Source organism: Gallus gallus, chromosome 10 (assembly GCF_016699485.2).
Source record: "Gallus gallus isolate bGalGal1 chromosome 10, bGalGal1.mat.broiler.GRCg7b, whole genome shotgun sequence".
NCBI lineage: Eukaryota > Metazoa > Chordata > Aves > Galliformes > Phasianidae > Gallus > Gallus gallus.
In genome coordinates this window covers 6,447,302-6,473,198 of record NC_052541.1, presented here as the reverse complement: position 1 = coordinate 6,473,198, position 25,897 = coordinate 6,447,302, and the positions used below count along the sequence as shown (strand labels likewise).

At 39.4% G+C, this 25,897-nt stretch overlaps 2 protein-coding genes across 4 annotated transcripts in view; one reads left to right on the top strand and one right to left on the bottom strand.

Annotated features, from left to right (window-relative positions):
- The window catches only part of MPHOSPH10 (M-phase phosphoprotein 10), a 1,076,704-nt gene that overhangs the window by 411,398 nt on the left and 639,409 nt on the right, over window positions 1-25,897 (top strand). The window lies entirely within an intron of this gene.
- THSD4 (thrombospondin type 1 domain containing 4) overlaps window positions 1-25,897 on the bottom strand; it is a 274,739-nt gene that overhangs the window by 138,604 nt on the left and 110,238 nt on the right. For all 3 annotated transcript variants that reach the window (XM_046899269.1, XM_025154005.3, XM_025154006.3), the window contains one exon: window positions 6,016-6,152. In XM_046899269.1, the coding sequence (XP_046755225.1) occupies window positions 6,016-6,152 (137 nt within the window). The remainder of the gene's footprint in view (window positions 1-6,015; window positions 6,153-25,897) is intronic.

Here is a 25,897-nt window from a genome sequence, read left to right as displayed (position 1 = left end):
TCATTATGAAGAGAAACAATGAGGAGTCATATTTCTAACAGCCAACAAACCGCAATGTTATACTCATAAAGATAGAGAAGGAGACCCCATTCTATCGTAACTATTTTGCCCCCCATACACACACTTATATAGTATATTTTACATGTCAACTACTATTCCTGGAAAGAAAAAGCCTCTATCAGAGGCTCCATACAGAGTACAAACAAAATTAAATGAAGATGTGGCAATAATTTTGATTTTTTCCTCATGGAATGCATATTGCCTAGTCCTTAAAAAGGTCTTGAGCACAGAGCAGTGTCTTCAGCTCCTATAGATGGAATCAAAATGAAAAATAATTTAAAAAAAACCCAAACCTCTGAATGTTAACAAACTAGAGATTTAAATTTTTAATTCCCATTACATTCTGAAATATATTTCAGCATCTGAATGCTATTACCCTTCATAACCTAGTTCTGCATTTCCACATAGCATATCCTGTGTGCAACCCTACCCTGGGCAAAGCTTGGCAAAAAAGTTTTTAAAATGGTAGTTGCCATGGTCAAAACAATGTAAGTAATTCACTCTTTGATGGTTCACTTTTAGGAGCAGGTCAGACAACTAGAAATATTCAATTCAATTGATCCTGCTCAAATGCAGACAATATTTGATGCCAATCATCACCTGTCTTTGTGCTGGTTAAGCCAACTTTAAAGTACCGATAGCCCAAATCGTGCCACTGATGCACAGGGCAATATTTCATTTGGTGTAACTCCTGAGGCTATTTTCAAAGACTTCATGTCTTAAGACAGATCTGCAGTGCTGATGAATACAGATTGTTTAACCTTACAAGGACACCCAGCTGTAGCCTTTTAGGACTGCTCTACATTCCAATTAATTAGGGCAACCCTAACTTACGGAAAGTAGATAGTTCTCATCATTCTGATATGTTACAGCCATTAAGAGTTTTGATCTTACAGTCATTAAGAGTTCTCCGATTAAAGCAACAATGCAATCTACTGTTGTGCTACCTGGACACCAGAGGACATCAGAAGAGTGTTTCCAAGTGGGACGTCCTTGCCTAATCCTGTTTTCATATGGAGGATTTAGCTTACTTTGCTATGCTTTCTGTAGCCAAATCAAGATACCTTCCTATAAAGCTTTTAAGGATTTCAACACCTGATACAAATATTTAGAAGGGCAAGTAAAATCTCTACTGACAGTCATTTTGCTACTGATGGTACCATGCACACTTTAAAACTGCTCAGGTATTTAAATCAGGAGTTAACTGGAAGATAAAAATAAACTGAACTGCAAGAAAATATTACTTAAAAATTGAGGGTGGGGGAATGGGAGAGGGAATATCTTTGGAACACGTTTACACTTCTCACTCAAATCAAGTTTTATGTGAACTACTAAGCAATACTCTTGTAAAGTGCGCCACTGCGTGGTAACTCACATCTCTGCGAAACCAATTAATTGCTTTATATGTTACAAATAACCCTCTCTCCCTCTTGAAAATTACATTAAGTCAATACTTACAGCTTCTTGTGCATCGAAAATGACTTCTTGTTTCAAAAGCATTCTAGATGTGTGCAAAAACAGGCACGCAATGTATGTACATAATGTATATAAATGTATGTAAATGAAGTAAACTACAGTATAGGCCAAAATTATTAACAGCATTCTCTCTTAACACTTGCTTTTACTTATTAAAACTCCTCAGTGTTTTCCTTCACACTTGCGTTTTCCTTCAAAGCTAAGGAGTTACTGAGCAGGATCACCTGAAGTTTCCGAACAGGCATGTCCAACCTGTGGCATACAGCCACATACAGCCCTGCACGGCTAGTAGTGTGGGACCACAAGATCATAAACTTTTAACATTATTATGCGATTTCTAGTGATATTTTTCATGAATCGATTGTTTGCAGCATGAGTGTAGACTGCCTAGGAGACAACAGAACGCTGAGGAGGGCTCAGTGCAGTGCTAGCCCTGCTTCTCACACCTGCCACACACGCTCAGTCAAATTGAAACCCACATGTATTACCCATTACAGGCACTCGTGCCACTTGGTGAGTAAAACACAGTGATTGCCAATAAAAATATTTCAAACTATCTACACGTGTGTGTCTGTGAAGACACGTTTTTTGTTATTAAGCAGACGTGTACACTGGCTTATTATTAAACTCAGGATTGTGTTATTTCGTAAAATAATTTAAGACAATGCATTCACTGAAGAAATATGCAGAATAATTGTGCAGTGCTGATAAATTCAGCATTTTTGGTGGATTTGACAGCTCATTTAAATGAGTTAAACAAGCATCTTCAAGGTGAAAATCAACTTATCAAGCTACGGCAAATAATTTTATGCATTTTGATACATTGACTCACACAGTCCTCTGAACAGTGAAAAATATGCAGCTGTGCTTTCCTCTTTGGTAAAGGAATTTGAGAAAAGGCTTCAAGATTTATGAAAAAAATCATTTTTTTTTATATATACTTCCAACTCCATTTTCAGCTAACATGAATGTATTACCTGTGAATTTTTAAATGCAATATATAGAGTTGCAATCAGACATACAACTCAAAGAAAAAAGTGATCATGTATCTTTGCTAGACCCCTCTTATATATTTCTTACTTAGAAAAACTTCCCCCCTCACTTCAGGATCACACCTTACTCATGTCATCCTTTGTGGCAGTGTCCACATTAGTGAAGAACTGTTTGCAAGGATGAAGGATAGGAAGAGTAAAATTTCATCCGAAATCTCTGATGGGTACCTTGAGAACTCATTACGAATTGCAGCTACTTCCACTGAACCAGACACTGATGCATTCGTTTCACAATAATAAGGCCAAACATCCCACCCGTTTTATGATTTCATTGCCCTCTTTTTTTTTTTTTTTAATTAAAAAAGACATTTTGTTACTTACATATTTATACATTAACTATATTACACATTTATATGCCACCCAAGACAATACCTCTTCACTCAATGCAGCCCAGATGAGCCAAAAGGTTGGACACCTGTGATTAAACAAGCAGAAAAAAAATGCCTCCAAGCAATAAACTCCACACTTCAGGCTGAACTGGAAGTTGCAGAAGCTCCATTCAAAAACATTCCTGAACTTAATAACATGGTGATAGTTTAGAATGAAGACAGAGGTAGCAAACATATTAAATGTATGAAAACAAAGCATTAAAACAAAAGAATGAATTGAAAACAAAGAATGGAATCGATGCTGAGATGCTCTTCAGAGTTACTTAAAAAGATACTACTGTTCAACTCTACAAGGGCCACAGCAATCAGCCTGCAAGAACTGCTCATAAAACCTCTTATGTTATTCTACAGGTTATCTTTACTGCCAAGATGAAGCACTGCTTCAGTTTTGGAAGGCCCTTCTACCTAATATTTGTTAACAACTTAAAAAAAAAAAAAAAAAAAAGACTGCACTGAACATTATCATTAAGCATATTCATACAGTATCTGTTTAATAATGCTGTAACAGGTATACACATAGGTTATATTTCAGTATAACAGGTAGGGTTGCATTTTATATACTGTGAGAAGATCTAATTTCTGTTACTTATGCTTGCCTTACATAACATTTTCAATCCTTAAAAAGTGAGAAACACCTGCCTTCATACATGTATAATTTTTATTGCAGATGAAAGTATAACTGTCTTCAGCACACTCTTTATTCTGTCACTCTAGCAGTAATTTCTATTATTTTTATTACAGCAACATTTTTCTGCCTTTTGTTTCAATGAAGAAGGTAAACTAAAAATACTATCCAGAAACAACATCTTTGGGGACCAGACAATATTTTTTATTTAAAAGGATACTGCCTCTGGTAATGAAACAAGATGTCCAACAGAGGGTGATAGAGACCATAAACTCTCTGATTTAAAAATAAATATATAAATTATACGGCATTAAGGAAAAGCTGCTATTACAAATATTGGAATAATCTTCATTACTCGAGAAACATTTTCAGTTGGCTGTAATTGCAGACAGCTTCTTGGGAAAAAAAAATTCTCTTATGCACAACAGTTCAAAACCTTAATTAGTTCTCTAATTATTACACCCTCCAGCTACAGTGTATAAAATCCATGTTACATGAAAAAATATATTTATTTTAAATTATTTCAAGCAAGTGGAATACAAAAATCTCAGAGATCCCAAGAGACAGGAAATATATGCAGTAACACTCATGTTTGTAAGAGATTAATTCATCCTTAAATCATAAGGAACAAGAGAGGTGCTATATGGCACAAAGGGAACAAGATTATAAATTTCAATGCAGATCAATCTACCCTGAAATGTGAGGTACTTTTAAGAGGAAGAATGAAGAACATCTCATAAAACATTTCAAAGGCACTAAAGCCTAGGGGTTCCTACCCTTAGGAGAATGCTAAGGGAAGGTTTTACTGCTGTTTCCACCTAACGGTATCATTAGATCTACACCTAATACATCATACGAAGCCAGATCCTTTTCAGAAGTATGCAGTGCTAGGTTGGCAGACCAAGTTTACAAGTCACAATACAGGGAACTTCAGTCAAATATGAAGAAAAAAGATTTCATTGTGACAATGTTCTAGCACTGAAATCTCAGCCTGGAAAAGGCCATGATAGCTATCTCAGACAGCCAACCCTGCTCTGAGTAGAGCATTGAAGTACATGATTTCCACAGGTCCTTTCTGACATGAATTATTCTATGATGAAACAAATATCAAGCTACATATTCAGAGAAAGCATTTATAGCCTATTATTTATTTACATACAGCTTTGGGAAGTGGCACTCAATACCAGCAAAGGACAATTTTCAAAATGCAGAACACTATTTCGCACTGGGCTTCCTTTCCTTTCTATACCAAGCCATCAATACAAATATATCACTGTATGCTTTTGTATTTGCACAGTAGGAAAACTACTACATCTATTTTTCACTTTTCCAAGTCATAAATCATAAGAGTAATTAAAATATTGGCAGTTACAGAATTGGTTTGAGATCATGGGACTCCTTAAAAGCTTCACACAGTTGTATCATCTACAAAGGAAATTCAAAGGTATGGCTTTGCATGCACTGCAAAGAACCAGAGATCAGAAACATGCATAGTGTTGTCCAAATGTGCACAAGCAAGAGCATCTGGACATGCAGGAAAAAAAGGCTGTAGTCAGAAGAGAATTCCCCTAGCAAAACAACAATTAAAATCAAACTTGACCTTTCAATCTTAGGGTCCATGAATCACTTCTGACCTGCTTCTGCTTCTTTTGCCAACAAACATCATTCAAGTGTCCAATGCCACTTGCTGATTATTTATGTCATACTTGCTTTCACTAATCTTACTTCACCAAAGGTTAGAAATAAACATTTTATTCAAAAATATTTAAGACCACTACCATCTTGTAGAAAAAGCAGGGTGTACTTGCCCATTACAAAGGGAATGTAGGCAGCAGGCTGCAAAAAGTCCTTCCAAATCCTTGAAAAATTGCCATTTGTTTCAGTATTTACTAAGCGAACATCACTGCTGAGTAAATGGACAGCCAGTAAGGCATGAATCTTAAAAATGGCAAACACAGGCCAAGTAGAAAAGTAACACCAGCTAAAACACAACCAAAATAATGGTTTCTTCAGTTACCTTTTTATGTTGCAGACTGAAAAAAATACCTCCACACTGAAGTTTAAACAAAGGAAGATATTACATTTCTCTCTTATTTAAGTTTTCAATGTTTTTCTTCTGATTCTTTCATAGAATCTGATCTACAGAAAGCTAAATAAGTCACCTTAATAGTACCCAGAACACCTTCTGAATCCTGCCTTTCAGCATTCCACAGTTTGCTCTCAGTAGACAGACAAATTAGAAATGAAAATAAAACATGTAATAACAGAAGTTAGCATTTCTCATATCTGCTAAAAAATGAAAAGTTGAAGACACCATTTCACGGGTAAAGTCGTATCAACCTCTGATAGAATTTAAGTATCTACAGGCTGAGTTTGGCATAGACAGCCGACCTGCTGACAATAGTAGCCTTACCTTGCACTGCCCTGCCACACAGATTGAAGTTCCGTTTTGGTCACACGGTGTCCCATCTATCACCTTTTCAGCTTGTCTGACATAGAATCGGTAGCCTATAGCACGGCAATTCAGCTCACACTTCTGACTTCCCTTCACTGTAGAAAAAGACAAAAAAAAAAAAAAAAAACCTTGTTAGGAAGACCACAGCAGTAATAGTGATAATTAATAATGAAAACTATATTAAACTAACACTATGGTTTGTAAGAATGCAATGTGAATGGCTGTATCAAATGAATGCTGAACAAGAAAGCAACGCCAAGGTAAGCACTTATACAAACTTATTGAAAAGTCAAACAGTATCTCAGCTTTTAATGACAGATAAGTTATTAAGTGACCAAGAGTATTTTAAACTTTTAGAAACATCTTTCCAAATTTAGTCTTCTCACAGCATAGTAACACATTTTGATATTTCATAACTCCAAAATGTTGGCACGATTACACTGTCATCATAAAGACATGCCTCAGATTAGGCTCACATACTTACTGACTGGTCAGTTCACCTACAGTACAATATTTTTTAGTATTAATAAGCATTTTAAAAATATAGGTGAAAATTTAACAAAAATCCAAAGGCTTTTTTCCACTTGTGCTTTAACCCAGCAGGTGGCTGAGCACCACGCAGTCATTTGCTCACTCCCTTCCTTCTCAGTGGGATGGGGAAGAGAATAAAAAAAAAAAAAGGTAAAACTTATGACTTACAGGTTGAGATAAAACTATTTACTAAGATGGAGAAAAGGGAAAGGACAAAAAGTTACGACAACATATAGATATAGATATATAAAAAAAGAGATGCACAAGCAATTGCTCACTACTCCCCAGCCGATGCCCAGCTGGCATCCCTGAACAGCAGAAGAAAGAGATGAACTCTCACACCCATCAGAACTCCTTCTGCATGATGCCATATGGTATGGAATATCCCTTTGGCCAATTTATGACAGCTGTCCCAATTCTGTTCCCTTCCAGCTCCTTGGGCCCTTTGATGAGAACGGCCTTGGCTCTGTACAACACTGCTTAGCAGTGACTATAAACATTCATGTATTATCAACATTGTTTTCCTTCTGGAACCAAACAATAGCATCATACCAGAAACTCTGAAGAAAACAATTCCATCCCAGCTGAAACTAAGACACCTCTACATTTTAAAAAGCTTAAAATATGTAATTGTAGAATCATAGAAACACAGAATGGTTTGGGTTAGAAGGGACCTTTAAGATCACCTAGTTCCAAACCCCTGCTATAGGCAGGCACATCTCCCACTAGCCCAGGTTGCTCACAGCCCCATCCAGCCTGGCCTTGAATGCTTCCAGGGAGGGGGGCATCCAGAATCTTGCTGAGCATCCTGTTCCAGTGCCTCACCACCCTCACAGTAAAGAGTTTCTTCCTAATATTTAGTCTAAATCTATCCTCTTCCAGTTTAAAACCATTTCCCCATGTCCTATTGCCATATACCCTGATAAAAAGTCCCTCCTCAGCTTTCCTGCAGGCCCCCTTCAAATACTGGAAGGCCACTATAAGGTCTCCTTGGAGCTTTCTCTTCTCCAGGCTGAAGAGCCCCAGCTTTCTCAGCCTGTCCTTATAGGAGAGGTGCTCCAGCCCTCTGATCTGATTTGTGGCCCTCCTCTGGACCTGCTCCAGCAGCTCCCTGTCCTTCCTGTGTTGGGGATCACAGAACTGGACACAGTACTCCAGGTGGGGTCTCCTGAGAGCAGAGTAGAGGGGTAGAATCACCCCGTCAACCTGCTGGTCACACTTCTTTTGATGCAACCCAGGATATAGTTGGCCTTCTGGGCTGCAAGTGTATGTCACTGTACAAAACCTCATGAAAGCTCATCCCAAACAAAACCTCAAGACCCAGCAAGAGCCAGAATAAAATCAGACCACAGAACAGTGAGTGAGAAGGACACAGAAGACAAGACACAGTCTTCTTGTGTAAGGATCTATTCCTCAAAGAGATCAGCCTAACACACCATGTATCTTACACTGTCAAGTTCATTAATACATCTGCAGTCATTCTATTTCAAATCATCAGTCGTGTTAAAGTTGTACACATTTAATTACTCCTATTTGCCAACTGAAACAATACCTTCAGTTTCTTTCCAACTAATAATCACAGTAGCAATGAAGTACAAACAGAATTATTTCAACAACAAAATCTTCCCTGTTTACATAATCAAAGGACAGAAATTCCACCAACTTCACAAAGCTTCAACTCATATCTTAAATAAATAAATAAAACGTTCTTAAATAAAACGTTTTTAAAAAGTGAGATCTTTCCTGCAGTTCAATTCCCAAGTATAACAGTTTTAATGATAAACTGAGTATCATGATCAGCTCAGACACCTCTCACAAAACCACTTCCAGAATTCTCAACTGAATGTAATCCAAATTCAATACCCTTTCCAAATGAAATCATTGTCCTTTTCTGTCTCTGAAAGTGTCCTATTTTTATAACCTCCGCATTATACATTTTCTTATTTTTTCATTCCCTAAAACCAAACTAGAAACCAGCGTTTCGTAAATGTCTGTATATTTTATGCTGATTTCCTTTAGTCCCAGTATCCTGAAGCCTCACATTCCTGTCCTCTTCCTCCTCCTCTTATTTGGTTTTGATCCTTTAAAATACTTATTCTCTAAGTTCTCAGTTTGCCTTCTAAACTCTGAAAAGGAGAAAGTTAAACAAATTACCTGTTGAATTATCCCATTCTTCCCTGGACTTTCCTCTTTCTTTTTGCTGTGTAAGCATACCACATTGCTAAAGTAGTATATAAATAAGACAATCATGCTGAGCCCACTTGCTTTCAGCAGTCAATATAAATAAATAAAATAAAAATAAATCCTAAACAAAGAGTTAGAGTCTCTACCTTCAACATTCAAAATTCGGATTCTCTTGCTGAGAAAGTGCAAGGCACTGTCTTGGTCAGTCATACACGAAATACCACCTTTAGAGACAATGTTTCCAGATTTCAAAGAATGAAAAAACCTAAGAGTCTAAGTGAATAGCTCCTTCTGAATGACAGGTATCTTCCATTAGGATTTTGTAAAAGCATGGTGTATTTACTATGCATAAATCGCAAAAGAACAAGCATACTTGAGAACTCCTTTGTAAAACAAGAGACCAAACTAGTAAAAAGTACTCTAATACCAATTAACTCTCCATGTATCTTGACACTTCTCCTACCCAATATTTTGCCACAACTGTTGTGTTTTTAATCCCATGTCAAACTACACTATTGGCTTGGCAACTGGACAAAAAACATTGATTAAACAATGAGCTGTGAAGCGATTGATTCCACACAGGCAGTGTGTTTTAGTACTGTCATATGATCCCAGCCATTACAAAAGCACCTATCTGACCTCAGGGAATAGACTAAGGCTACAAGCTGAAGGCCTGCCAAGGCAGCTGGCAGCAAGAGACATTACTCAAAAATGGGCTCTTTTAAAAGGCATAACACAGTTACTAAGACAGTTCACTATACAGGTACTGTTTCACATGTCCCCGTAATGTTATTTGCTTCTCATGCCTATCTTAACACAACCAAGTCTTTGTGGAAATTCTCACCGTATTCATTTAAACTACCTTATTAAACAGTCGACTTGGGTGAAATACAATGCTACTACGAGGAGTCTGCCAGAAATATTCATTATTGACTTAACTGAACGAGAATAACACTTCAGCAAGCTAACCTCATAACATGCAATATCTGGTTTTTACTTTACATACCGAAAACACAATCTAAGCCTAAAAACTTGCTGTGCTTCTCATAATAGCCTTGCCACACAGGCCATGAGTAAGTCAGGGCTACCTTAGGCATGTGTGCACTGCCAGACTGGGAGCCCTTCTCAAGGCTTTTGCTGGAAATCACCTCCCACCTATCTATACAGGCAGTCACAGTCAGGTAGCAACACGGTTCATTTCCTCTAAGCAGGCTGCTTAAATGCCAATTTCAGTGCACAGGTTTGAGCAGAAAAATTCAAGTCCACCCCACCTCAGTATTTTCCAAACGGCAGAGGTAGGTTCTGTATATTCCCACACCATAACCAACAGCTGCTGCTCTAACTTAGGTCGCTGTGGTGGCTTCGTGATGAGGCTGACCTGAGCAGCAGCACACATCGGGAAGCTCTGGGCTGACATGCTGACCTGAGGGAGCAGCCATGGCGCCATCTTGTGCCTCTGTGGAGCCGGGCTGCAGCAGCCCGGAGGCAGGAACTCAAACCAGAACACAGCTTTCCTTATGGAGGAAAAGTACAGGACGGGACATTTAACCAAAAGGGACAGTAAAGGAATACGCGCTGCAACTGAAACCCCTCGTTGAGTCGGGCTCGCCCTGCGGCCAGGTGCACATCGAGGGAGAGAAATCCGCCGCCCTCCCGCCAGACGCGCGGCCCGGCCCGGCCCAGCCCTCGCGGAGCGCCTCGCGCCGGGACACGGGCGGGAAGAGCGAGCGGGGGGCGGCAGGAGCGGCGTTGTCACCGCCCCGCCCGGCACCTCTTGGCCTCTCAGGATTAGGAGCAATGGCACCGGGGCGGTTACTCACTGCTAGAGACGATTTCTGGCTCGTGCCCTCAATTCTAATCAGCAATTGAGCATGCACCTTGCTCTGACATTAGCTTCTGGTCTGACTACGTGCCCAATAATCAGCGTTGTGGTGAACACTGAGGACAAGTGGGCCAACCTGGTGGTGGAACTGCTCAGCACTGAACTTGAAGAGATAGAGAGCTGTACAGGCAGCTTGCCAATGCAAGGAATTTCAATCTAATGGTATTCATAGGAAAAAAATGCTACAAGAAAGAACATTTCAACTGTCATACATTTGCCAAATAATGTATTGAGCTGTTCAAAGGGAAATTAAAAATAGCCACAGAACAACAACAACAACAAAAAAAAAAACAACAGGAAATCATGTGCAAATCAGATCAAACTGCAGTTGATCAGTAAGCTAAAGAAAGAAATCTATAATTGTGCACAAGTGCACACTGGCTGCCCCTCTGCAGTAAGTTTCTCCCCTGTTTCAGCTCCTGAGGTTGCAGGCTGCTTGGAATACGCAGCGTGACTCACTGCACGCATGTTAAATCTGTCAGTGCCAGCTGTAGGTGCAACTGGAGTAAATGGTAGAACAAAGAACTGTCACGTTCCACATGCTGCGAGGTAGTGACTGGAATGTACAAACTCTCACTGATGGACCTTCAGTCCAAATCTTGATTTAATGTGAGATCCAGACTCCCTGTTGTTATCTATGTGGCAGTACTAGCTCTCTGTGAAACATTACCAAATGCTTTTACCATTTGTCAATTTTTGTAAATTTGCCTAAAGATCTAAAAGTAGTTAAAAACAAGCTCTGCAACATAAGAAACACGCCTTGAGGGTGCCCAAAGAGAAGTGGCATGCACACTCTTGGCAAGCAAATATCACATTCACATTAATATTACATTATGGGATTAAGTAAATTTACATTAGTCTTCATTCTATGTGCACACTGCCTTGTAAAGTCAACTTCAGTGCATCTCCATAGCCGAGCCAAGACACACTCATCCAGGAGGTGTCAGAATCGATTGTTCCAGGAACAAGTTGTCTCTACACAGCTCAGTAATTTTCAGGGCCTAGCATGCCATAGGCTGTAATCAGTGCTTACTCACAATAAAAGTTATGAACCTGCTTCACAGGAAGTGTAATGGGGCAGAGCCAGCACTGGAAAAGCTTTTAAGAGATTTGCTTGCCTGCCCACGTAACATTAATTTTAGTCTGTCAGTGTCTTGGGATTTCAGCAATGGGCCTGCAGGTTGGGTTCAGGCTGACTGACACCACTGACTATCCCACAGCAGTCTGCAGGGCAGAGCAGGAAGACCTGTAATGCAAGGATCCTGGCAAGTCTCCGGCTGCTGTATTCACTGTACTCATCAGTAAAGTCAAGTTTACAGGCTGAAGTCATCCAAAAAAAAAGCAATGGTGTCTTCCACTCAGGAGACAAAATTTAATACGTGCTGTATCACTAAGGCAGAACTGACAGTTCTGTGAAACCAAAGTTTCTGTTTGAAGGTTTTACTTACATGCAGACACATACAGAAAAACAAGCACAAGTCCAATACACTACTAGCAGTCCATAGGCTTTTTATATACTGTTAGGACTGACAGCTACATTGTAGGCTTAGAGGGGTGCACCATACCAGACATAGACCTGAACATGATGATTCCATAGTAAAAAGTACTCATTAGTGATTACCTGCTGCACACAGAGCAGATGACAGGCATTACTGTTACACTAAACACAGGCAAATTAATGCTGCTTTCTACACGAAGAAGAAAGAAAATCTGCAGGCTTAGTTATCAGTCATGGAACATTAGTTTGAGTTTCGCAGTTTAACAATGGAGGTTTTATCAGGTCAATAGCATGAAATGGAACTAAAAGTTTTTAGAAGCGGTCAGAAAGAATAATGTTTCTTACAGCACAGATACCTGTTGCCAGACTTCTAAATAACAACATTTGTTTTTCCCAACAGAAGGACTGCTATGGTGTGATACGTTTACTTAAGTCTCTTTTGATACTTTCTCCTTGTTAGGTTTGGGAACATCTTTTGACGCTAACCAGAAGGAGATGTGTTTATTTTTTACTGTGCTCCTTTCAGTTTTGTTAACTGTTAGCTCAGTCATAGACTTTTAATACTCTGGCTCTGATGTTTAGTTTTGGGTTTTTTTTTTTCTTCAAAAAAATGTTTTCCATTCTTCACTCTAAGGGACAAATTTTTTTTACTTCCACTTTTCCTCTCTTCATGTACTAGAGTAGTTTATTGCTTCAGATGGCCTCAATAACTTGATATGCATGTAAAAAATCATCCTTCAGCAAGGTTTAAATAGTAAGACAAATATATATATGTATCCAACGTTTTATAGAGACTGCAGCTACAACAGATATGAGAAACCAAAGAAGGAAGGTATTCAAACAAATTCTTTGTCTTTACCTGGACAGACCAGGGTTTGTTCTACTCGCAAATCCACTAAGCCCTATGTGAAATAGTCATGAGGAACTTTGAGACACACATCATATAGAGGACATCGCCCCTAATGCAAAGTATTGTGACCTGCATATAGCTGAACTTTACGAAGATTTTTATTGAGATCAAGGGCATTCTTCCTTGCCTTTATTGAGGCAGGGAAGAATCTCTTCTCTACACCACAGAGAAACACAGAGAGCTGTCAGGATGACAGCCTCTGAGCTATGGTACTTCAGCAGCTGTTCCAGGACCACGCAGGCACGTGTGGGCTGACCAGCAGAGATCCCATGATAACCTCATTAAGCCAACCAGCTCCTTTCAGCAGGGTGCACTGTGTTCTGCAACAAACACATGGGCAGCCAGGCTGCCTGCACTGTGTTGAGAACTTACAGCTCTGTGAGATACCAGGCTGGGGACAGGTTCTGGCTGCTAAGCAAAAATGAATACTGAAAATGGGCCACTCTCTGTAACACACTGAATGTAACAGGAGTCTACCTATCAATTCCCATGAGGTTGAACTGTCTTGAATAACCTGTCCTAAAGATTATGGGACTAATTTATTATTTTGATTATTAACAAAGTCAATCTTAGCGTTAGAGCATGTTTTTCACCACCCATTGCTTGCTAGTTGCAGACATGGCCTGTGAAAATCTTTATTTTAGAAATGAGATGAAACCTTAAATGTCTCTGTAACTAAATAAAAAAGGTACAGAAAAAAAATTTTATTTATAATATGTGGATCCTAAAATATTGATGCACATCAGACATTTTGATTCATATATCCTTTCTAAAAGTACTGCACTTGTCCAAGCTTTCTGGTCAATAAATGAATGTTATGCATACCATCCTTGTTTTAACTCCTTTGCAATGGAATTTCAGAAGCCTGAGCAACTGAAGGAACTCGTATCTTGTATCTTGCTAGCTTTCTCATGATGCCTCTTCCCTCTCCTTCCATTTGTGTTTGTCTTTCTGACAGGCTCTGATTTTCCACAATCTTTTCTTCATATTTAGTGTTTTTGGCAATAAGCAATTTGCAAACATGATCATTTATTCCAGTTTCTCTGGTTTCTCAATTTCTCCCAGATCCCAGTGTCATTAAAAAACTATTAGTGATGTCTTACAGATTTGCTGTCACCATTAAAAAATAGCTGGAAAGTTGATCATTATTCCCCAATGAAATTAATAGAAACCAACCGGAAATAAGTCAGTCATAAAAACAGACACACAGAAGTCTCTCTTGACTAGTTGGACATCTGGAAACCAGCAACAGGTATAAATTTGATGTACTTTTATGAAATCCTTTTTTTTTTTTTTCTGCCTGCCTAAAAATATGCCTTAGCATAGCATGAATGTTCGCCCTGGGTCACCCTGTAAAAGGAGAAAAGTGTAGGTATCTGGAAGTTGTGATGTTTAATAAAAGCTGCTGAAATGCCCACAATGAGCTCAGTCATCTCTGCCATCTTGAATTACTTCTAAAAGAAGCAGAAATCCATAGAGCTGCCTTAACAACCTACAGAGCTTTTTTTTCTTTTTTACAGCATACAGAAATAGTGATAACTCATAGAAGGAGGGGGTTTTGCACAGTAATAATAACATAACTGCTCTATGACATAAACACCAAGCATTTAAGCTGCAAATGGCAGGGAACTGTTATCAGAATACATTACACTACTGCTCTGATTACAGCTTTTATAAACATTGGGGAAATCTTACTAATAACATTACTGAGACACAACGAAATAAAGGACCTATAAACCAGTGTGCCTGCCACAAATCACTGCATGCTCCAAGATGGCCAGTCCTTCCCAGGTGGGGCTATTTCTATGTCCTCACATTGCTGTAGAATTCTAGTTAAAGGCTTTAGGAAGCTTTTGTCATTTTTTAAATTAAAATAACTTTATTCAATCAGTGCTCAAAACAGTTTTGCACTTGTTTTAAATAAACACATAAACATTTTATTTTTTTACCAAAACTGTAAGATTTTTGCTTGCTGTAAAGAATATAAATCAAAACCATAGATGTCAATGTGTTATTGGCCCCAGTTCAGCAAAGCAATGAATGGGGAGGTTTGTGTGAGTACCTGGGCAGTAAGTACTGCTGGTCCAGTAGAACTGCCACAAGTTAGATGTTCACCTGCAGCTCAGGGCCAGCAGTCCTTTAAATGACATAACTAGGCACTGTCATTGCTTCTGCAGGCATCAGCTTTTAGCGTGTTGCATTTTGTATTATTTTGTAAAGTTAAAACAAAGAAACTACAACAAAAAACCTAATAATGACTGTTTGCACGTCAGCCAGAATTCAGAGTACAACTGTCAGCCATGCAAGTCTTGGCCACTGGATGTCTCCACTGCTCCATGCAAACAGAAGTTAAAGCACTTCTCTGGCAGTGAAAAAAGGCATCTGTCTGTATTTACAAGCCAACCACTTAACCTTGCACGCAGTGCTCAGCAGCCACACAGACTTACACTCTCTGGCCTTCAGAGCACCCAGGAGATGACAGCTTTATGTAGGATTCACTCCCGGTGAAGCTCTGAATAACAGCTCTCAGTGTGCAAAATCAAATTTATGAAAAAATTAGGTAGGTAGAAGAAATACAGAGCAGCAGCTTAAACTCAACGCTTTTTGCTTCCCTTTATATCCCGAAAAAGCTAATATTGTATCAGTAAAACCCTCATAAGATGATGAACAAAAAGCACAGGTGCTTCTAAAGGGCAGTGAAAAAAATCCCCTCAACATACTCCTTTGGTGTTCTAGCAGGCTAATTCATTTAAATCAATTGTTTAGTAATTTTATGGGCTGACATCTTCCAGAAACTGTTTACAGCAGAGAGACTTACTAGGATTGCAAGGAAGATGCCTTCTCTTGCAGGGATCTGACACAGGGTTCATTAAAGATAAAATGAAAAGATTTAGAGAATGTATTATCAAAGCCCAAACTAAGGACAGGGAGGAAAAAAAAACAACAAAACAACATACACCAGAAGGTGCTCTATCTCATGAAATGCCAACTGCTTCCTGAGGGAAGCTGAGTGTAGCTGTCCCAGCTGGTAGGAGTTTGGTGTTTTCTGAAAGCAGCTCCATACTGCTTTCTGCCTGTCTTTAAAATTTACAAGACTTAACTATTTGTATTTGATAACCTAAGAATCTCACTGATCTCTAAAATCTGAGGTTGAACCCACATCTGTACTCTGAAACAAAATTCTCTCCATCAGCAAACAAGTAGCCCCCAAATATTTCCAAAATAGAAACATGAAAAAGTGCTGCAGAAAATCAATCAGTGGACAATGCAGGTAAATGTAACTTCAAATCCTGCCTTCAGACTTTCCCCAGACTTCTTCGGCATTTTTATTAAAATCATTTCTATTAAATAAGGTCTTCATGTCACACCTCAGAGTAATAAGTGCAAAAGGTAGACAGGTAGGCAAGGAGATTCAAGTTTGGGCTTGTGAAGCCCCTAGCAACATTCCATACAAAAGCTTTCAGTCATGGATTACGGGAATATATTTATGCTTACGAAGTTGAATGCCTTAGAAGTCTCTCTACTATTAAAACATGAACTCTGTATTTGAGCACTAACATTGCACAAAGTAATGCTTTTCATTAAAATGAAAAGACTGTGAGTATATCATCCAGATCTCTAGTATCTAATAGCATTCCTAACAAGGATACAGAGAATACCTTACTAGCATTTGTGACCCAGTGAAGTTTGCATGTAAGTTAGAGGCTTGCTTTTTCAACGTCTCTCCTCAATGAAGCGCATCCTTCCTTCAGTTTGAAGATAAGAATTTACCTAATGGCAAAACCTGACAGCAGCGGAAGGAGGGAACACGGAATGCTGTTCTTGGATGCTGTCAAGCTCTTGTACAGAATGAGCTAGCTCTCACTGACTCATTCTGTTGCATGACTAGGCAACAAATTTCTCCTTTCTTTCATAATTTGCTCTGAAAATTACAGATTACATTAAAGTCAAAATGCCTTCTGAAGCTGTGCTTCTCTAAGTTATTTAGCTCGGGGAAAGAAATAATGAAACCTAACAGTTTTGTTAAAGATGAAATTTTTTCTGTCACTATTTGCAAGAAATGATCATATGGTTTTCCAATACATAAAATTCCAAAAGTAATGCCTCCTATTTTATTATGTTTGATCCATAGTGTCAGAGTTGAATGTTGGTGGTATGGCAGCAGAGTCTTGAACCTTCCCACCAGTATTCCATTCCATGTTGCTGCTGTGTGACAGATGGCAGCAGAGGGGCAGTCTGACAGAACAGTGTCTGACATGGAAGTGTAGATGAAGTGAAGGGGCGGGACTGAATTCCTCCATACAGAAACAATTGCACCCACTGACCTTCACAGATGCTTGTTGAACATTTATGGAGACCAAGCAGTGGATGTGAGCATAGCGAGGTGATGGGTGGTGCATTTCAGCAGTGCTGACAGTGGGGCACCTCCAGTGGTGCAGAGTTTTATGAGCATGGTATGTGGGCTCTTGTTCACCACTGGTAAAAACACACAGCTAAAGGTGGTGACTATGTTGAAAAAGACAGTTTTGTAGCTAAAACTTTGCTCTATCAAACCGTATTATTGTGCTCTTCATATCTGTTGTTGAAATAAAAAGGAAGCAATACCATGGGAATAAATAGGAAGCATTACTTTTGGAGTGACCTACACACACATATATGCATACATACAGAAATATGTACATCTAGATGTGTATACACACAAACATACATACACATGCCCAGTTACTCTGTTAAGGAGCCATAGATACCTGTTGGCCCTTAATTGAACGTGCTGTTCTTACCACTAAACAATTATACTATTTTATCAGTCAACATTGTGTAATTTAATGAAAGTGTAAGTAGGCACAATTGAATGCATTTTTAGCTTATAATACAGGTGAGCTATTTTCGTGTTCCTGTATACTGGCTGCTCCACACGTGACTAAATGTACTGCAGCACAGACTGCCAGTAAGCATTCATGCCAGAACGTAAGCATTAATGCAAGGGCTGGGATTTCCATCTTCAAAGCTAAGGAGAAAAGCTCAAACATGCGCCAAATATGTTTATTTACCATATTCATCTATTTTTACAGTTGCATCTATTTCTACATGTCTTACACATATGTTCCTTAACACATACATGTATCAATGGGCAAAGTAACAGAGAAGACTTAATGCCTTTTTTAGGGGCTTGTGACTGAAGGGTCACTGCTCTGGAACACCACCAAGAAACAACCACGTTCAGAGCCACTGAAAAAAGAATGGAATAGAAGCAAGTAGCAGTCAATTATCAGCCCCATGGATACTGACACTGTCCCTAAGGAAGCTCATGCCAATATGTTTTGACTGAGCCTTATGCACTGAGTGCTGAACTTAAGTAAAAAAAAGAAAAACAAAAAACACTATTATAGAGTTGAGATTTTCTGAAATACTAGTAGGGAATTTTGCTTATTTCAACAATACTAACTTATCATTGGGTCTAAAATGTCCTAAGTGTATTTCTCTGGCCTCTTACCACAGCCCTTTAATAGGCAAATAAATTCTTACGGATTAGTTACAAAGTTCTGTGCTTTTATTTGCACACTCACCAAAGGTATGTATTTCCTACATTTTCATAAACATTAGTTTAAAATGAATGTCCACTATAGCAGTGTTTTCAACAAGATGCCAATGAGCCGGAGCTCAGTGAGTTAACTTTAAAGCTGCTTTCCCTCTGGTAACAGATAAAATCCTAAACATTCCGTGTTTGGAGATTTGGTTTCACGTTACGTTTCTTTTTAAGACTATTGTTATAGAAAAGGCCATAACAATCATTGCTCGGTCTCAAGATTTCTTAGTGACTTGGCTTCTAATTTTAGCTTCTCTTTTATTTAAGTTTCCTTAGCTTTCATTGCTTTGATTGCTAGGTGTTAAGGCCCCTGCAGAAAACCAAAAGGTACCACCTTGCTGAGCCAGGATCTGGGAAAATCAAACTAGCAGGCAGTGGGGAGCAGTGGAGAGCCCCAGCTTCCTCTCTGATCCCAGGAGCTGGCTGGCACTAGCTCTGGCCTGGGCACGACCAGACTGTGCTCCTGGTGACTGGACATGAGGATAAAGCCAGAGTTCTCGTTTCCCTTCTCTCTCAGTTTAGGAGAATAGGGTGTCTGATAACAGAGCATTTTAACATGAAATAGACTTGTCCCAGTAGGTCTCTTTCATACCTTGCAATGGCTACACAACAGGAGGTGCCGCCTGCCCAAGTGAAGGGCCCCAGAGAGCCCCTATGGCACAGCCAGGGTGCCTGCAATGCTTCTGCTGGACTGAGCTGCCCCCAGGCACTGGCAGAAGTCGTCTCAGGGCAGTTGTTACCTTGGGAATTCGGGAGCGGGTGTCAGATGACAGAAAACTAGAAAGGGACAGACAGTTTCTGAGCTCACAAGAGCAGAATGAGGAGAGGCTGGGAAATGCTGAACAAGTGAACTCAGTTTCATTTCCTGAAAAAATTCTGCCAGAATTCAAACCCTCTATTCATAAGCACCCATAAAATAACCAGGACAACACAGTAGCAACTAGTATGGATTTGTCAAGATAAAAATCTTGTCAAACCCATTTAATTTCCTTCTGCAAACAGGCTGTATGTGTGTGAGAATTGGAAGCTGTGATTTTGCTTGGCTTTACTAAGGGCTTTGTCACTAGCTAGAAGAAGCTGGAAAAATCCCATCTCAAAGGAATTCACACATGGGATGTGCAGAGTTAGTTAAAAAACTACACCTGGTAATTCGCAGTAGCTCACTGGCCAGATTGTGGCGTCTATTGAGTGAATATCTGCAAGAGTCTTCCCTGAATCTGATTCCAGTGTGTATTTCCATCAACAAAGCAGATGACAGGCCAGAGAGATGACACTTGCAGGGAACACTGAGCTAGGGAAGGCAGCAAGAATACTGGAGGGAAGGAATGGATTCAGAAAAGATGTTGATAGTATTGCAAGAGTAGCTGTAAACCCAAAGGTAGCCCGCAAATCAGAATCTGCACCACTGGAGGACGGCACTGGGGTGAACTGCATAAAGACCCCATATTCTTTTAAATGGCTCCATTTCCTAATCTAGGATATCACAGAGGGCACTGTCCTTCCTATACTTATAGACCAACTTCTCCCTTCTTCCAGAGCGACAAGTTGTAACAGATACAGCAGCAGCTTTCATTCAAAATTCTCTTACAGGCATGCAGCAAACTACAAGAAGCTGTGGTTTTCCGTGAAAGAACAACACTTTCAGCATGAGTTAAGTCTCACACTGTATTTTCACCCTAAATAAATGTCAATATTCAAGTCTAGTCGTGGATACATATACGTTCAGAGTTCAAAATGAAAAAGGAGGAAGATTTTCTTGCACCTGGCTGAATTCCTTCATGGAGAATTGCACCAGGGAGTATTAGCCTTCAGTTGTAAAAATATTTCTGAGAGGTCACCTTTTGTCTCTGGAAGGCAGTAAATGTGGAAATTTCAGTCACCAGCAAATCTTACCTGTAGCTCTGGTCTTGAGAGAGTGTAATTAAAGTACATAGTTTTGTGTCACCAAAACTGCATACAGAAAGTATCTTCAGACTGATCCGTGTACAGCTGCGAGTCTAACAGAGCAGGAGCAGTGTAACACTCAGAAATGTTTCTGGAAATGTTATCACCATGATGTAGAAAAACACCCTCAAAACCATACAGTAATTGCTGCATCAAATATCTAGATAACATCAAACACAAATATTTGGCTTTGAAGCTGTCGATGTAAAGCTTGCTGATCATAACTGTCTTAGTCTATAAGAAAATTAGTCTTAAAAAATCACGTATACTGCAAATAATTCAAGCCTTACAGATGCTAAGAGTTCCTAGTCTCTGCCAGCCTTAGACTCACTCATTCAGCAGCCCGCATTCAGTATAAATGGTTTAACAGGACAGTGGAGGTCAAACCATCAGCCTCTAATAACAGAAATACCAGATGATCACCTGGTACTTCAGTAGACCCCCCATAAGAAGGTGCTTCTCCTTAATCATAAGTAAATATGTATCACCTTGAAGGAGAAATACAGACCACACTTTTTTTTTTAGAGCTTCATTTTTTAATACATTTTAGTTCGATACCCAGCAGCCAACTGCTACCGATGTGCGAAAGCATCAGAACCATTTCAAAGATCTCAAACCAAGTCATTCCCCTTTGTGCAATGGAATTTTAAGGTTTTAAAGCCACTATTTATAATCACCTTGCAATGACCGTGTAAGGCTGATGAGCCTGCAGCTTTGTGGCCATGCTGCCCAGCTACTACTAAGCACAACACAATACTGAATTTTAGAGATGTGGGACATTTCAAAAACGTTGCCAAACCTCCAAGAAAGCTAAGTTAAGCAACCGTGTCCAGTCCAGTTATAATCATTTGTCCCAAGGCAATTGGGAGTAGAGGGGAAGGGTTGGAAATTTAAATGTGCAAATCATTTTTAAACATCTGCATCAATTAATGCTTGTTAACATGGTATATAAGAAGGGACACACAGTAACACAGCTCCCTAAAGATTCTCTAAAGCAGTTCTCCCCACCCCTACCTCAAGTTGGAGTCAATGCAACATAGCAATAGAGTAATATTTTCAAGTTTGGCAGTAAGACTGCTGCCAAATATGTAAGCTATTCACAAATACTATCCAAAAAGAGAGGGCAAGCATTATGTGATGTAGGGTTTAGTTAGCACAGACCTTAATGGAGGATGAAGCTGTTTGGGTTGAAATAGCAGAGGCAGCTTCACTAAATGCAAAGAATTCAAGGGGGAGAGAAGGGGAAACTTCAGCAAAAGACTGCCGCAAAAAATAATGAATCACACCCACAGACTTCAAATATAAATTACCTCTCTTTTAGCCAAAAAGCAGCTGTACAAAAGCTGATGCTAACCATTATCCATTTTCCATTGAAATCGTTCTGTACTGGCTCAAACACCAAAACGATCTATACGTGCATGCTTTCAGCAGCTCCCCTCCCCCCTCCTGAAGCACTGCCTGCTCTTCTGGTGAAAATAAGCCGGTGTAAATCGTTTAAGGAGCCTTCTCAATGTGACGCCCAATCCACACCGAGTAACTGAGGATTTGGGGAAAAAATCCACTTCTCTTAAAGAAGAACACAAGAGGGTTTTCTGTTTTCTGCTGTTATTCAATAGCCAGATTATTTAAAAACAATTAAAAATCCCTCCTCACTCAAAACTCTCTTTTATTTGGCATTCTCCTAAATTCTAAAATGCTCTGCAGTGAAATAGGAGAATGTCATGACTAGGAGATGTGAACTGACACCACTTTGTCACTGCAAGGGAGCAGCAAAATTCTATCCAGGGCAATGACTGTCCTTAAAAGAAAGCAGAGGAAAGTCAGAAGAAAAAAAGCACAACCACAGCAGCTCTCAAGTTATATTAGCTGCTATTCTTCTGGAATTAATCATTGCTGGACAGGAGATGTTGCCAAGCAAATGAACTATTCAGATTCTGCGAGGAAGGAGATTACTGATGAAATAAATATTCTAAATTGTGTGGCTCTCTAAAACACCAGAGAGCTCCTGTTACAATATGCCAGAGAATACTGAGCCTGCAAAGTATTCACGCTGGATAAAGTTTACATATGCTAACACTTCAGCTATTCCAGAGCTTACTGCTTGTATATTGACCATCTTATATACAACATGAATGTACAGCACAACCGTATATTAAATTAGTGGCATACTCTTGAGAACTCCAGTGAAGATGCACGAGAATTCAAAACATATGGAGGTATTTTTCTTGACTACAGAATGTTCTGAATAGGAAGACATATCAGTTACAACTGGGAATTACTGTAGGTTGGTATCTGCCACAGACACGATATTTTGCAAGTTAAAATATTTATAGTGCATGCGAAGACCTGATCTGGAAATGTGCACTGTCCTGGGCTGCACAGATGCATCACAGAAGCCTTCTGCTTCTGCAGTATGAAAAGCAGCCTTCCAAGCCTGAAGTGTGGTTGCCAAGCAAGTAACGCAGAGTAGCCCACCTTGCCATAAGGGACAGAGGGGCAGTAACGGGCAGCCCCAGTGCTCTAGAAGTTAGTTCTTACACCAGGCTTGCAATCTTACCTGTATGCGTTGGGTCAGATTCTTTTACTGACACTAGATTTCCTTTCCATTTGCAAACTTCTCTAAGTACAAAGACATGACCCCACTGTGCAATGGGCAACAAATACAGAATCCTAGAAAGTTCCCCTACAGCCTTTAAATGCTGGCTGCAAGTCCTTCAAAAGACATTAAGGATGGCTCATGAGAATGAGATGTGAGCAAAATTTATTTCAACTGAGCTAAGCAAATTAGAAGATAATTGCAGTCAGAAAATAATTCTTAACCTAGTATTTTATTTCCATTGAAAGACAATCACTTCCATTTTGGTGGTGACTGTGGACAGAGTAGTGATGGTACTGATGTGTGGTTTGGCACAACGTAGCAGTACCAGAAATAGGAAGAAGAATGCATGCTGGTATTGTATGTGACTCAACATGCTCCATTTCAAATCAACTGCTTGTAGCATAGATGAGCAATTAGCAACATTTCCTTCTTTTGTATTTACATTGAAAGCAACTGAGATGGTTTCATAATTGTTTCCAAAAGGCTTACAACACTGGTAAGACAGAACTATCTCTCATCAGTGTTTCCACTAAAAATCCATTTATAGTTGTAAGAGTTAAATTTATCATATATTTTAATTTCTCCTGTACTGGCACCAAGAATGGTGGATAAGAATAGAATAAATACTATCTGGGGCAGGATGCTTCCTATTAGAGATCCTACAATAGCTAAGATCTGCTTTATAGTATTGACAAGTAAGTAACCAACCGTGTTCTATAAATTCCAAGCCACAAAATCAGGAGAAAATTTCCCTTCTCACAGAAGTACTACGGGAATCAAATCCAATAATTGCTGAGATGTTCACATAGTACTGTGTCGCATGCTGAACAAGCTGCCAGACAGGTAGAGTCTGCCACTCCCAAACACTGGGTAGTATCAGATTTGACAAGATATCACTTTAATCATAAAACTGTTTTGATCAAAGTGAAACAGTTCTTAGACTGAGAAAGCATGACAAAATTGGCATCTGGGTCTTCTAAAACAGGAATAGCTTTTAAAAGCAAGAATTCCTGAGGAGAAGCACTGCACACAAATCCTCATGGAGCAGACACAACATCAGTTCTATCTGCAGCTGTTTTAGGCAGGAAAAACTAACCCCGTGGTTTGGATGCTATTGCAAGGATAATCTGACCTCATTTTAAACTGGATTTTATCCAGTGTTCTTGCAATGCTCCAAGGAGACTTGATCCAGTGATGACTTCTAAACTGATTTTCATAGAACAGAAACCACGTTTATCAAACACCTTTTTCAATTTCACAGTGACTGATGTGTTTCCACCAAGATAACGTTTTATTCTAGTTTAAAAATAATTAAAATCCAAGTTTTCATTTATTAAGTTTACCTTCTTCCAGCACACGTTGCATCTTTCTGTTCACAACTCCCACCCCAAACGAAAACAGAACGTGAATCACAAAAGGGCTGAACGTGTCGACCCAGCTAACTGTAAGAACTTTCTATCTTGCCAAATGCAGATTTATGCAGCAAAAGCTGCAGTCCCCGGACAACAAGACCTTTGACATTTTAGGCTAAACTTTCCAACTTAGCTATTATCATTTGGAACATGCTTTAAACTTTTCTTTCAAATGAGTACACTGAATGTGTATGTGAATGTGCTGGAAAAATGACTGAAAACATTTTTCTACATAACTACCACCGCTTTTAAAAGGAGCTGCTCAAATGCCATTGTTGTGGATCATCTGCTCAGCAAATACAGATATACATGAAACAAACATGCGAGTTTTTATTTACTCAGACTGCTGCACAGTTATTATTTAAATATTGTTTTGCTAATCAGTAACTAGTGATTCTATGCAGTTCTTAAAGGAAGTAGGTATTTCTGCACGTTCCATTTTCTGCACACATGCCCTATGCCCTGAGCTCCTCCAGAATGGGAACCCAGTCCTTACACATACCTCTCTTGCACTGCCGAAGACTAAACATTGCACCTCATCTAGTCACCACCCTCTTTAAGGACGTCTCCTGGTCAAGTTTTGTAGAGCCAGTTTGAAGCTCTCTTGTTTCCAGTACATTCATTGCAAGGAAAGACACAGTTATGCACAAGTACACTGTGCTCTGCGCAGCAGGAGAGGAGACGACAAACCTGGGGTCAGTCACTCCACCCGTTTCCCAAGGCAAGTAGCAGCAGCCAAAGGAATCCTTCCATTCCCACTGCTGCCAGTCAAGATGCTAAGCAAATAAACAGATATATGCTGCAGAGCAATCTTATTGAAAACCCTCCAAATTTCAGTGCAGCAACAATCTCCCAATATTGTTTGAACATAAACCAGAGATTGAACGTTCTGCAATAAAATTCTTCGGTGATGCTAACAAAAATATTAAATTTCAACAATACGCTGACTTTTTTAAAATGGACATCTGTTTACATTTAGGTTTTTCATATGACTATATTCAACAACAATGAAAGGATGAGAGCATTCTTCTCCCCATATCCCTCCAAAACTGCTGAGTGAATATCATACTGATTGAATTGAGAAAAGAGCAGTGAAGGAAATCAAGTTATGTAGTCCTTATTTGGAGGAAGCACTCCCACTGAAGTTAAAGGGGAAAACCTGAAGTCCAAGTAACTGAAATCACTTGAAATAAATAAGCATGGCTGGATCTGGCCCAGGATCTGGAGGGGATCCTAGCCTGCCCCTCAATGTCTCTCCATCCTTGTCTTCTGACACGTGCCTGTCCCTGGGGC